The sequence below is a fragment of the Vombatus ursinus genome, unplaced genomic scaffold, assembly GCF_900497805.2.
Source record: "Vombatus ursinus unplaced genomic scaffold, bare-nosed wombat genome assembly UNPS02015255.1, whole genome shotgun sequence".
NCBI lineage: Eukaryota > Metazoa > Chordata > Mammalia > Diprotodontia > Vombatidae > Vombatus > Vombatus ursinus.
Genome location: NW_020955033.1, coordinates 27,006,289 through 27,019,020, shown reverse-complemented (window position 1 = coordinate 27,019,020; position 12,732 = coordinate 27,006,289). Strand labels below are relative to the sequence as shown.

The 12,732-nt window shown below is 40.2% G+C and overlaps 2 protein-coding genes across 3 annotated transcripts in view; one reads left to right on the top strand and one right to left on the bottom strand.

Moving 5' to 3' along the window:
• LOC114031842 (mitochondrial enolase superfamily member 1) overlaps window positions 1-1,207 on the top strand; it is a 44,811-nt gene extending 43,604 nt beyond the window's left edge. For both annotated transcript variants that reach the window (XM_027847005.1, XM_027847006.1), the window contains one exon: window positions 306-1,207. In XM_027847005.1, the coding sequence (XP_027702806.1) occupies window positions 306-407 (102 nt within the window). In that variant the 3' untranslated portion in view covers window positions 408-1,207. The remainder of the gene's footprint in view (window positions 1-305) is intronic.
• Window positions 1,208-2,605: 1,398 nt separating this feature from the next.
• The window catches only part of LOC114031708 (thymidylate synthase-like), a 10,656-nt gene continuing 529 nt past the window's right edge, over window positions 2,606-12,732 (bottom strand). Inside the window, exons 2-7 of the mRNA XM_027846866.1 lie at window positions 11,084-11,157; window positions 7,351-7,525; window positions 6,001-6,102; window positions 4,421-4,596; window positions 3,780-3,851; window positions 2,606-2,957 (exon numbers count right to left, since the gene is read on the bottom strand). Of these exons, the coding sequence (XP_027702667.1) occupies window positions 2,820-2,957; window positions 3,780-3,851; window positions 4,421-4,596; window positions 6,001-6,102; window positions 7,351-7,525; window positions 11,084-11,157 (737 nt within the window). The 3' untranslated portion in view covers window positions 2,606-2,819. The remainder of the gene's footprint in view (window positions 2,958-3,779; window positions 3,852-4,420; window positions 4,597-6,000; window positions 6,103-7,350; window positions 7,526-11,083; window positions 11,158-12,732) is intronic.

The following is a 12,732-nucleotide window of genomic DNA, read 5'->3' as shown; positions in this document are numbered from 1 at the left end:
TTCAATTAAGTAATTGCCTTTGTAGGCATAACTGTAAGGTCCACGAAGAGTAGGAAGTTTTCCCAAGTTTATCCGTTTGTTCTCATGATATACAGCCTTGTTTAAAGTCTTGGAAGTTGACAAATAAATTCGATTTAAAGCATCTGGGGTCTGATCATTAAAACAGCTGAATTGCCTTACAGTTGGGTTTTCATTAAAAAGAGGTCAAAGCAACTCTGTTTCTGAGAGTAGCCAGTATCACACTGGGCAAAGAAGGCTGAGATATCACTTCTTAATTAATGTATTTTTTTTTTATTATTATTAAGGATGCCGGCTATTCCACAGAAATGAAGGAAGAGTCTGTAAAGAAGCACCAGTTTCCAGAGGGTGAAGTTTGGCAGAAGCTCATGGCTACTCAGCAAAATTAAGTTTTTAGCCTAACTATGGCTTTTCCCCCTAGTACAGATGAATTTTTAATGAGGGAGAGGGGAGGGAAGCTTGTCTGATTTGATATATCAAAATAGCAATTCTCCAAATCACCACCAAGATTTAACCATTCAGATAAATGTCTCAGGTATCATTCTCAGTGATCTGAGCCATATTCTTTGATTATTTTCTTAAAGAGGAAGTAGATTATCACGTATGCTAATGTTTCCATGTAGTATTGGCACTTAAATGTTAAACAGTATTTTAAGAAATGTTATTTTGTCAGAACATTTCTGCTATTCTTTGCTGTTTCTACAAATGTATCAAAGAAAACAAAAAAAAGACAAGCCCTGAAATATATTCCTGGTATGGTATTTGATATAGAAGCAAGGGCAAGACAAGAACACTGAGATTTCAGAGGCGTTTTTGAGCAGCTCCTCCTGGTCTCTACTGTTTATTAGAAAACGCAAGTGAGGGAAAGCTAGTCCCCTTTCCTTCTTTTAACATGTATCTTCCCAAGAATTGACTGTGTGCCATGGGACTTAAAAGAAAGTGACACTATCTCCTAAGTGACATCTCTATCTGAATGGGTAAATCAGCCAGGTCTAAATGGAAAGATTCATTACAATTCCCTAATTAAACCATAACAAGGAAGCTTGGGAAATGATGGGAAATTTCCACAATTGTGTTCCAATATTGATTGCTTGAATTTTATGCTAAGAAAAATGCCAACATGTTTTAAAACGTCTTGTATGGATAAAAGGTCAAGTAAATCTTATGACATTTATTCAGTAGTCCATAAATATACACTAACTCTACAAATATAAATCTAAATATATATACATCAATCAAATATAAATATTTCTGTAACACTAACTATACAAATAATGGTGGAGGTGTGTTTAAGGGTAATGAAATGATTCAGAATTAGAAAATTTTAGAGGTACAAGAAGTCCTATAGGTCCAATCTAATGCCCTCATTTTACAAATGAGGAAATCAAGGCAGAGTAGTGAAGTGACTGGTCCAAAGTTGGATAACTACTTAGGGGGAGGCAAAACCAAGAACCTAGGGTCCTGACTTGCTGTCCAGTACAGTACACACACACCCTCAGTAGATGAAAGAGAATAGAAGTGGCGATGGCTCGGTCCTGTGAAGAGAATGTACTGCCAGGCCTGAGTGCTGGGTGAGGCCCTGGGTGTGACTTGAGATGCTGAGACTACAAAGACAAAGATTAACCTTGCCCTCAAGGTGCTTCTGTACTTTGAGGGAAGAGGACAGGGATCAGCCTGTGCAGGCAACTTGAGACGGCTGAGAATTATCAAAGAAAGTGAGCGTAGGGCATCAGCTTCCGTATTCCCAAATGCTCCTTACTGGCTGTCTATTCCCAAGAAAAGACTAGTCTCAAGCATACCCCAAGAACTAGACTATTGGAGTCCAGGCTGTGTTACTTCAGGGGAACACAAGTACCTTCATGACCCATTGTTTTGAGAAGATAAACACAATCCGGATAAAGCAGGATATTTGCAGGCAAGGGTCCCCCGCCACATGGAATCCCTCCTCTGCCCATTCAGGAAAGCTCCCATCACAACCCTCCTCTCCTGAGCCATGCCTTGGGTACGTACACCATAGGAACAGACCTTATGACAAGGGCTGGCACAAAGGCGTTACTGAAACCAGCAGCTTTCATAACTCCATCTCTTTGAAACTTTCCCGTGCCATCCATTCCCCGAGGAGAAAAAAAAAAGGAAACCTCAAATCCAAAAAAGATTATTGTAGAAGGGATTATTTTCCTAAAGCCAGTGGAATTTGAGCCACAGCGTTCCTTCCAATTCAGTTTCTGTAACAAGCAAAGTCAACCAATAGCAAAACTCTTTGTAAAAGGGGATATAAGCGCATTTCAGGAAGTATAACCCTCTCCCCAAAATATGTTACAAGTGACTGCCATGAATTACATTCATGGTATTGTATTTCCCATCTTTGTTCGTGACAAAATATTTACATTCTAGTCAATTTTTAAATGGGAGAGTCAACTAGTGACATTTTAGTCCTCACCTGTCACAGTGCTTCGAGCTTTAGCTCCATAAAGCATCTAATATAATACAGTGAGATCTCTCACTAATGGCTAGAGAATTCATGTGTATTCACTAGAGAATTCAAGAGTACACAGCTGTACTGCTTTAGAGAATAAGAAAAGACCTGTAATGCAAGAACTGCTTTATTTTAGTAATTATATAAGACAAATATTTTGTTTATAACCATTCCATAGATTATGCATATAAGATAATAATCTGATCTGTTAGGACCTGTGTTTATGTCACAGGGTGAATTAGATTTTCCCTACTCCTAACCCTTTTCCATGTCTTCTTATCCTGGAAAAGATGGAACTTGTTTTCAGCTGGGCATCAAGGCGGCTTTAGACAGCCATCTCCATTTTAATAGCTGGGTGAGGGTTGTAGTCTTCAATCAGGAAGTCCTCAGCCTTGAAATCATCAATGGTTTTAACTTCTCGAAGAATTTTGAGCTTAGGGAAAGGTCTTGGTTCTCGCTGAAGCTAAAAGTAAAGTTAAAAGGAAGAAGTCAGATTATCACTGCACACCTACAGAAAATAGCTCACCAGAATTTTCAGTGGCTCAATATGGGAAACCATCAAATAGGCACCATAGGGGGCATATATATAGCAAAAACTCAATCTCTACACAGCGGCAGTTAGACCTAGAGTTGAGAGGATCTGAATTTAAATACAATTTATTAAAACAATGCTTCTAGGGTCTGTATTTTAGAAATTATAGAATTACTGGGCAATTTGTTATGCTAGTACTAGTGAATGGACTAAATCTGATAAGCAGACTACCAATGTGTATATAGTTTTGATAGGAGCTACAGATGTAGCTAGGCTCAGAATTGGATTAAAAAACCATGCTGGTTGGGAAAAGGTGGGGCTGCTTTCCACGATGCCAAACTATTCATTATTGCAAGGACTGATGTCTTCACTGTGGCATTCCCCTATTGATGCAAATCATAGAATACTACATGTTTGGAAGAATAAACAAGTAACCCAGAGAGTGATATAAAGTCTCATGGTGGGCATTCATAGGCTTACTATTAGCACGCAATACTGGTATAAGAAAAATATCATTGGCATATAGATAGAGTACTGTGTCCCTGGAGTCAGACCTGAGTTCAAATCCAGTCTTAAACAAACACTTCCTAGCCGTGTGACCCTGGGCAAGTCATTTAACCCTCTTTGCCTTTATCCATTGGAAGGAAATGGTAAACCACTCTACTATCTTTGCTGTGAAAACCTCATGGACAAATTTAGAGTTGGGCATAACTGAACAACAACACTACACACACACTCAGAAAAATGTCTTACCTGGATTTTCAGTGGCTCAATATGATTCAAGTATATATGAGCATCTCCCAGAGTGTGTACAAAATCACCTGGCTAAAATACAGTGAGAAGAAACAAAGCAGTAGTGTTAGTTTAAACTCAGATCAATGAAAACACATTAGAGAGTACAAAATCCACTTTTCCCAGAACAATAATAAGTCTTAAACTTACCATGCTCGTTTTAATCAATTAATATTTACTGAGCAAGAACCATATTTGACTCCTAATTTTATGATCGACTTTTGTTAGTCCTCTATATTTTTTTTAAATCCTACTTTATATTACCTTATGGCCCTCTATATTTTTTTAAGTTTTGAGTTGCAAATCCCCTACATATGCAATTCACATTTCATTTGAAAGAGGAGGAAACTGAGGCAGATGAAAGTTAAGTGACATAAGTGCCTGAGACAGGATTTAAACCCTGGTCTTCCTGACTCTAATATAGGATTCTGTCCCCTCCCTTATACTGCCTCTCATCAAAAGCTTTCCTTGTATTTTTTCCATACAATTTTCCCCAATTTTATTGGAAGGTAAAGAATGAAACAATTCTCACTTCTTAAAAATTCTAACTGAAGAATGTGGTTCATTTGGTGCTTAACTTAAGAAGAGAGGGAGTTTTCTACCTTCAGGCCTGTGACATGAGCAATCATGTAGGTTAGCAGGGAGTAGCTGGCGATGTTGAACGGCACCCCAAGGCCCATATCTCCAGATCGCTGGTATAGCTGACAAGAAAGCTCATCATTCAATACATAGAACTGACAGAGAGCGTGGCATGGAGGCAATGCCATCAGAGGAAGATCTGAGACCAGGAATGTGAAAAAAGGGAGACAGTAAGAGGATATCAGCATAGCTCTAAAAATATGAAATATAACATGACACACCAGCTGCATACTATACTCCTCATCTGACCTGGCCTCAAAATGACCTGTCATGATGATAATAATAATAGCTGGCATTTATATAGTATTTTAAGATTTGCAAAGTGCAAAGTCAGGCAGACGCTTGCCCAGACTTCTAAGTGTCTGAGGCTGGAATTGAACTCTGGTCTTCCTGACTCCAAGTCTGGAACTCTATTCACCTAGATGTTGCAGTGACAGTAAGAGAAAGATATTTAGTTATTGTACTAACCCTAGTAGATCATAAAACTCTTTATGGCCAGGGACTTTTATTTTTCTCTTTGTACCCCTCGTGCCTGGCACATAATTTGTTGAGTTGATACTGGAGTGGTTTGCCATTTCCTCCTCCAGCTTATTTTATGGATGAGGAAACTGAGGCAAAGAGAGTTAAGTAACTTGCCTAGGGTCACATAGCCTGAAGTCTGATTTGAACTCAGGTCCTCCTGATATCAGGGCCAGCATTCTATATACTAGCTGCCCAGCAACAACTAAGGTTGATTCCTTTCAGCTCTAAATTCTACAATCTTCTGTATTCTCTGTCCTCATCCTGTTGTTTCTAAATATTTCTGAATTTTTTTTTCTTCTGTTAATGTGCCTTTCCAAAACAGAACTACTAAATGTTTTTGCACAGGTCACTGGTCAGTCAGAGGTTCAAAGAAAGCCCTTACTCTTTTAAACTTCTTAAATGCTTAAACATCCCAATTATATTTTTCCTCACATCATACTATTTTATTTTTTCCAATTACATGTAAAGATAGTTTTCAACATTCACTTTTATAAGATTTTGAGTTCCAAATATTTTTCTCCCTTCCTCCCTCCTATGGCAAGATGGCAAGCAATCTGATGTAGGTTATACATGTTCAAACATATTAAACATATTTCCACATTAGTCACGCCGTGAACGAATCAGAACAAAAGGGAAAAAACATGAGAAAGAAAGAAGCAAGCATGGATCTGCATTCAGACTCCATAGTTTTTCTCTGGATATGGACAGGTAGCATTCATTTTCCATCGTGACTCTTTTGGAATTGTCTTACATCATTGCAGAGAAAAGCTAAGTCTATCAAAGTTAGTCATCACGCAACGTGGATCTTACCAGACAGGGATCTCCTGGTTCTGCTCACTTCACTCCGCATCAGTTCGTGTAAGTCTTTGCAGGTTTTTCTGAAATCCGCCTGCTCATCATTTCTTACAGAACAATGAGCAGGCGGATTTCAGAAAAACCTGCAAAGATTCCGATGTGTTTGAAAAACCAGCAAGCACTGGTGGCCCGTTTACGATCATGATTTATTTTAGGGGATAGCTACCTTTAGGATTCCAAGCACACATAATGATCCTTCTGTCATCAGGATTGGTTTTGATGGTGTCAATGACTTTTTGCAGTTGATCCACTCCTTGTCCGGAATAATCTGAAAGGAAAAGAAATTCCAGAAATATTTATAAGCAACAGAACAAGACTCTTAGTAGAATCTTAGAGCTGCAATGAATAGACCTTAACCTTCCACTTAAAAATGCAGAAATCATGAAATAGCCTCTTCAGAGTGCTCGAAAGTTCTCTTTGTTGGAAAGTCCTTTCCTGGACCGAGGTCTTCTTGACTCTTAAGTCAAGATGCTTGATACATGGTGCTTGCCAACAGCTGCTGCTTGGCTCTGAATTTGTAAAAACTTTTTCCAAAAAAGGATAGTTAGAGATAAATTAAGGAAACTATGTCCTAAAAGACACAGAAGGCCAAGTAGATCAGGTGGTAGCAGTGGTTAGGATCAGACAGGTCAAATCCCAGGAATTTATGAGAGCCTCGGATGACAAGTGCTTATTGTTGGCAGAAATTATGTCAGTTTTTAATTTTTAAATTCAATTTTATTTTCAGTTCCAAATTCTCTCTGTGCCCTTCCCCAACCCATTGAGAAGGCAAGAAAAACAAAAGCCTACTATTACTGCTAGGTATAATCATACAAAACAAATTCTGTTGTATTTCTATATGTGTAAAGCACTTAGGTTATTATATATCTGTAAAGAGATAAACACAGGCAAATGGGGAGAGCTCCCTGGAAGACTAGCAAAGATGGGAAAGGTGGACCAAGGGAAGGTCAGTAATTTCAGCTCTACAAAGCATTTGCTGGTACTGGGAAATAGGACTTGGTGGCAGGTTCATGGAGTGGGGATGTGTGCAAAGCTTTGAAACAAAGGCAAGAACCATAAATAAATGAAGGTCCTGGAGCTTAAAAAGGTGTAGCTATTTGGAGTCTGTGGAATGGGCCTGTTAGTCTTGGGTTCAAATGCCACCTCTTGATGCTCAGTGTGATCCTAGGCAATTAATTTAACCTCCTCAGGCCTTAGTTTCCTCAAGGGGGTTAGATTACCTTTGAGGTCCCTTCCAACTCTAATCTAGGATCCCCTATAAAGAAACCCCCTGAGGAAGATGCTCTGGGGTTTAGTTTTGGAAGCCATTGCTTGCCTCCCAGGTATTTCTTCACACAACCCTGAACGGAGATATTTCTCCAGGAGACCTCACGTGGCTAGACACTGAGTGTATTTATTTTTTTGTTCCCCCAGTATACATTTCTTATTTCCCCACACTCTTGTCTGAAATAAAAGAGTACGCCTACACTCTTGGCAACACATGTGAAAACCTGACTCATGGCTCACATCTCCTCACCTGTGTTCATCTCTTTGTATTCTGCCCCAAAATGTCTCCACTGGAAGCCATACACAGGTCCCAAATCTCCTTCCTCTCTGGTAGGGAACCCCTGCTTGTCCAAAAAGTTTCGAGATCCATTGGCATCCCAGATTTTTACTCCTTTGGCAGAGAGCTCCTTAGCATTTGTGGAACCCTAGGAGAAGTAGGGAAAGAAGTTCGGTCATTCTACTCACCTCTCAGAAAACTCAAGGGCCTGGCAAGATGGTGTTGCCCATCCTTGGGAATGTGAAAGCATTTTGTGAAACTCTGTGAAAGCAGTGAGATACACTTCTATAACTCCAGCTTCCGAGAGAGACAGGACGGTGCAGTGGAACCACACTTAAGACATGTGCTTGATGCAGGTTCACTCATTGCATCACTTTGGACAAGTCACTTAATTTAAAGCTTCATTATCTGTAAAATGGGGATAATACGGATGAAACCTGCATTGCACTGTACCCACCCTCACAAGGCTGGTATAAGGATCAAATGAAATAATGACTCACATATTTAGAGAGTACTTTATAAGACCACCTTGCAAGGTAGGTCAAGGTGATACTATTATTCCCATTTTCCAGATAAGATAATGTGTACTGAGTGAAAAGTGCCACATAAGGGGAAACCAAAGAGAAGAAAAAAAATCAAATATCCATTTCTTGCCCCTCCTCCCTCAAACCTTCAGCTTAAAAAGATTAACCCTTCTCCCTTAAACTCAATTCTTCTTTTACCTCCTTGCCTTTTCTAAACTGGACTCAATCAGTTTTTCTAAGCACTATCACTTTCAATGCATTTTTCCTATCTTCCAAGTTCATAAAAGTTTCTTGTTTTGAAAGTTCCCATTTCTCTCATCTTTTCTTTCAAGCGATCCAAGGCTTATTAAGCATCTATTGTGTAACCAGTACTGCTAGGTCCTGGAAATTCAGTGATGAAAGATCATGGTCCCTGCTATAAAAGAAGTTACACAATCAGAATACAATTAAATGCATTTCAGAGATGAGAGTGGAAGATTCCAGCTGAGGGAAAGGAGAGGCTTTCTGAAGGCGGTGGACCTTAAAAAGAATTTCACCAGCTGTGGCTTCCAGGCCTGAGGAACAGCATGTGCAAATGACAGAGACTGGAGAACAAGATAAAGTGAGGGAATGGATAAATATTAACAATTTGGCTGGACTGTAGATTGTGTTCAGAGGAGCAGTACACATTAAATCAGAAAACTAGGTTGAGCCACATTCTGGAGGGCCTTACAGGCCAAGCAAAGATGTATTTTAATTGTTGGGCAGTAGGGAGCCATTGAAGATTTCTTAGCAAGGAAATGAGCAAATTTTTAGCAGCGATGTGAAGGAGGGTCTGGAGGAAAAGGGAGACCAGTCAGAAGGCTGTTTTAATAATGCAAACGAGAGTTAATGAGGGCTTAAATTAATGTGCTAGCAGTGGGAATGGAAAGGGCTAAATGTGAGAGATACTGCCAATGCAGAATCAGCTGGACTTGGGAATGGATTAGATGCAGGGAGAGAAAGGGAGGAGTCAGGTCACACAGTAAGTGATTTAAGTGTTATGTATCGGAGGCCGGATTTGAACTTAGGTCCTCCTGACTCCAGGGCCAATGCGCTATCCAGTGTGCCACCTAGCTGCCCCCAGAGAAGGCTTCTTAAAGCAGGTTTTGGCTGGGACTTGAAGGAAACCAAGGAAGCTGGGAGAGTGGAGATGAGGGAGAGAAATTCAGGCATGGGGGAAGAGCTACAGAATATGCCCAGAATCAAGATGTCCTATGTGAAAAACAGAAAGGAGGCTGGTGTCACTGCACAGGCCTTGAAACCATTTTGGAGAGGCATCTGGAATTATGCCCAAAGAGTTATTAAACTCCCTTTGGCACAGCAATACCACTGCTAGGTCTGTTTCCAAAGATGATTAGGGGAAAAGGAAAAAACCTATAAGTTCTAAAATATTTATAGCAGCTCTCTCTGTGGTGGCAAAGAACTGGAAATTGTAGGGATAACTGTTAATTGGGGAATGGCTGAATAAGTTGTGGTATATGATTGTGTTGGAATACTTCTGTGCTATAAGAAATGATGAGCTCAGTGATCTTAGAAAAAGACTTCCACAATATAATAGATAAGACTTGCACGAAATAATGAAGAATGAATGAGCAGAACCAAGAGAATGTTGTATACAGTCACAGCAGTATTGTTTTAAGAACAGCTTCTTAAAACCCAAGGCATTTTGACTACTATAAATATCCAAGTTAACTACAAGGGACATATGAAAGAAGATGCTTTCTGTGTTCAGAGAAAGAATAGAATAGAGAAGAATAAATAGATGTATACATATTTATGTCTAATGGTAGCTATGGGAGGGAGGGAAGAACTTACATTATTATATATTTCAAAGCAATAGCCAGTTGTACATAACAGATTTGTAGTTTCATGGGCAATCTTTATTCTATAAATTAAAAATTAAATAAATAAACAGGAAAAAAAGAAAAGAAACTGGGTATGTCATCAAAAGAAACATACTCAGGAAGAAAAACAGATTGGGGACAGACAGGGAAATGAGGAGTTCTGTTTTAGACTAGATGACTTTGAGATGTTTACACAATATCCAAGTGTTGTACCAGCAGGCAATTGGAAATATAGGAATGGAGCCTGGGGAGAGATTAAAACTACATTAGAGAAACATTTGCATGAAGGAGATAACCAAAGTCATCGTAATAGATGAAATTGCCAAGGCAGAGAAAGACTCTTGAGAACTGAGGACATTCAAAGTTAAGGGGGAGAAGTAAGAACCTTAAGATGCAGGAGGAGATAGATACAGGAGAGCAGTATCAATTTTCCCTCCCTCAGCTTCCGACTCTTCATGACCCCGGTTGAGGTCTTCTTGGCAAAGATACTGGAGTAGTTTGCCATTTCCTTAGGAAACTAAGGCAAACAGGGTTAAGTGACTTGCCCAGGGTCACACAGATAGTTAAGTGTCTGAGGCCTGGTCAGGTCTTCCCAACTCCAGGACTGGCGTATTCTATCCACTGCTCCACCTAGCTGCCCATGACTTTTGGCTTAGTGCTACTGATTTCAAGTCAATAAAGATTAGGAAATTGAATCTTTTTGATAATGGGCTTTTGGGTTAGTCTAATGGTTCAACATCTGGGAAGATATATTAGACCTTTCATAGAGCATCCATAGCCTCCAGGAGTGAGAATCTCCCAGCTTATGGGTAGAGGAGGATGGCCAGAAATGACAAACACTGAAAGGAGGAACATAAAGGCAGAGGTCAGAAGGGTTTTGGCACATAGCCAGTTATATCTGACTGTCTTCCCTTCCCTTCCCTGTGAGCCATTTTTAATTCAGTTCTGGTGAATAGTGATACTTTTTCACTAACAAGATTTTTTTTTCTTTTTTCTTTTAAAAAATAGATATTGACATCTTTCTTATATCACCTTCTTTCCCAGATATGTCTCTCCCTCCCTTTATCTGGGGAGCCAGCTCTTAGGGAAAAAAAAAACTAGCTCAGAAAAACTAACCAACAGTCTTCTAGTATATGTAATGTTCCACACCCATAGTCCCCCACCTCTGGGGCTTCCATTTTCTAAGCAGATAACTACGCTGGCTTCCTGCCTGTACCAGCAGTGAGGTAGAGTTTAACATCATGATGCTAGGGGAAACAAAAAAAGTAATAACACTGTTCTTTAGAGAAGTTAGATGAGGACTTCAGGCATCCTTACCTTAATAAACCACAGCAGTTCCTCCAGCACACCCTTCCAGAACACTCGCTTGGTTGTCAGCAAAGGAAACTCATCTTAAAAAAAAAAATCCACAAAGAATCACAGAAAATTGCATTAGAAAGTAAGGCTACCCTGAAAGCGCTGTTCTATGCCGCTACAAAAATTTGTAGCCGGGGAGTCGCTGGTGTCCAGGAGCACATAGCATCGATGTAGGTTGCTACATTAGTAAAAAAAACAAACTAAAAAACCATGGATTCAGTGCAACTAGCCTGTGTTACCACCTGCCACACACAGTAGAGGGTGTTCTGCTGAGAAAAGTTAGGATGCCAGCATGGAAACAAAAGGTGTTGTGGTGTATCACACAAGCTGCCTCTTGGCTCAAATGTTGTGCACCACCATGAAAATCCCCTCCAGGACAAGGTCCCCTGCATCTTGGTGGTTACCAGAGAAGACTCAGGACTGGGCCACAGCCCATTTATCCCACAAATGATAATTTACTCCGAGTCCAGCTAGGCCAAAAAGAAATTAGGTTAAAGGCAAATTAAAGTATTAAAAATTAAAAACCTAAATAACTCTGCTCAGGGGTACTCAGTGTCTTCAGATCATTTGCTTAGACAGAACAGAACCTGAACTATACTATGCACATGAAATGTCTGCTCTACTTTTTATAATCTCTGGAGGATGAGCATCATTTGCCTTTGGCAAGGGTTAGATAATTGTTATTTAAGTCAATGTCCTGAGCATAGTTGGAAGGAACTTTAGAAGCTTTATCTAATCAGCCCCCTTTTTTAAAATTAATTTGTTTTTTGCAAGGCAATTGGGGTCATCTCTCTGTGCCCAAGTGTCCACACCTGTAAAATAAAGGGGTTGAATCGGATGACATCTAAGATTATTTTCCTGCTCTAAATCTACCATCCTATAATTGGGTCCCAAGTCCAAAGTGATGGTATCTGTCAGTCTTTTCCCCAGTCTCTATGTGCTCACTGGATAGCCCTGGATTTGGTGTCCTTAAGATAATGGGTTCTAATTCCAATGCTGAAAAGTTTTAGTGGTGGCCTATTGAGCAAATCCAGGTAGCTGGGTGGGGAAGTAGAGTGCCCTCCCTGGAATCAGGAGGATCCGAGTTCAAATTCCACCTGTGACACTTAATACCAGTGTGACCCTGGGCAAGTCACTTAACCTCAGTTTGCCTTATCTACTGAAGATGCCAAATGGGGTTTCGAATAATCGACTCAACAACAACTGAGCAAGTCACGAAGAGGCCTATGGGCTTTAGTTTCTGAAAAACTGAGGGGAGTAGGAATAACAACTAAACGTTGTGAAATCGTAATGCCCAAGCTCGGTCCCAAAGAGGAGATCTCAGAAGAAGCCTATTGCACAGACGGGTGCGCACCACCAGACCTTTTCAATGCTGGGTAGGTTTTTTCTTCTTTATTCTGAGACATGGAAGGATGGATGATTTAGGGAATGGTAAGTGATTGAAAACACAAGATTTTAAATAAAAATAAATAAAAATGCATTTAAAAAAAGCCCAAGTGACCCTCATGGTTAATTTCCATTAATTACCGTGGCATTTAAAGCTGACAAGGGCTCGGCTCCCGGCTCCCCCCCCCCCCCCCCCCCCCCCCCCCCCCCCCCCCCCCCCCCCC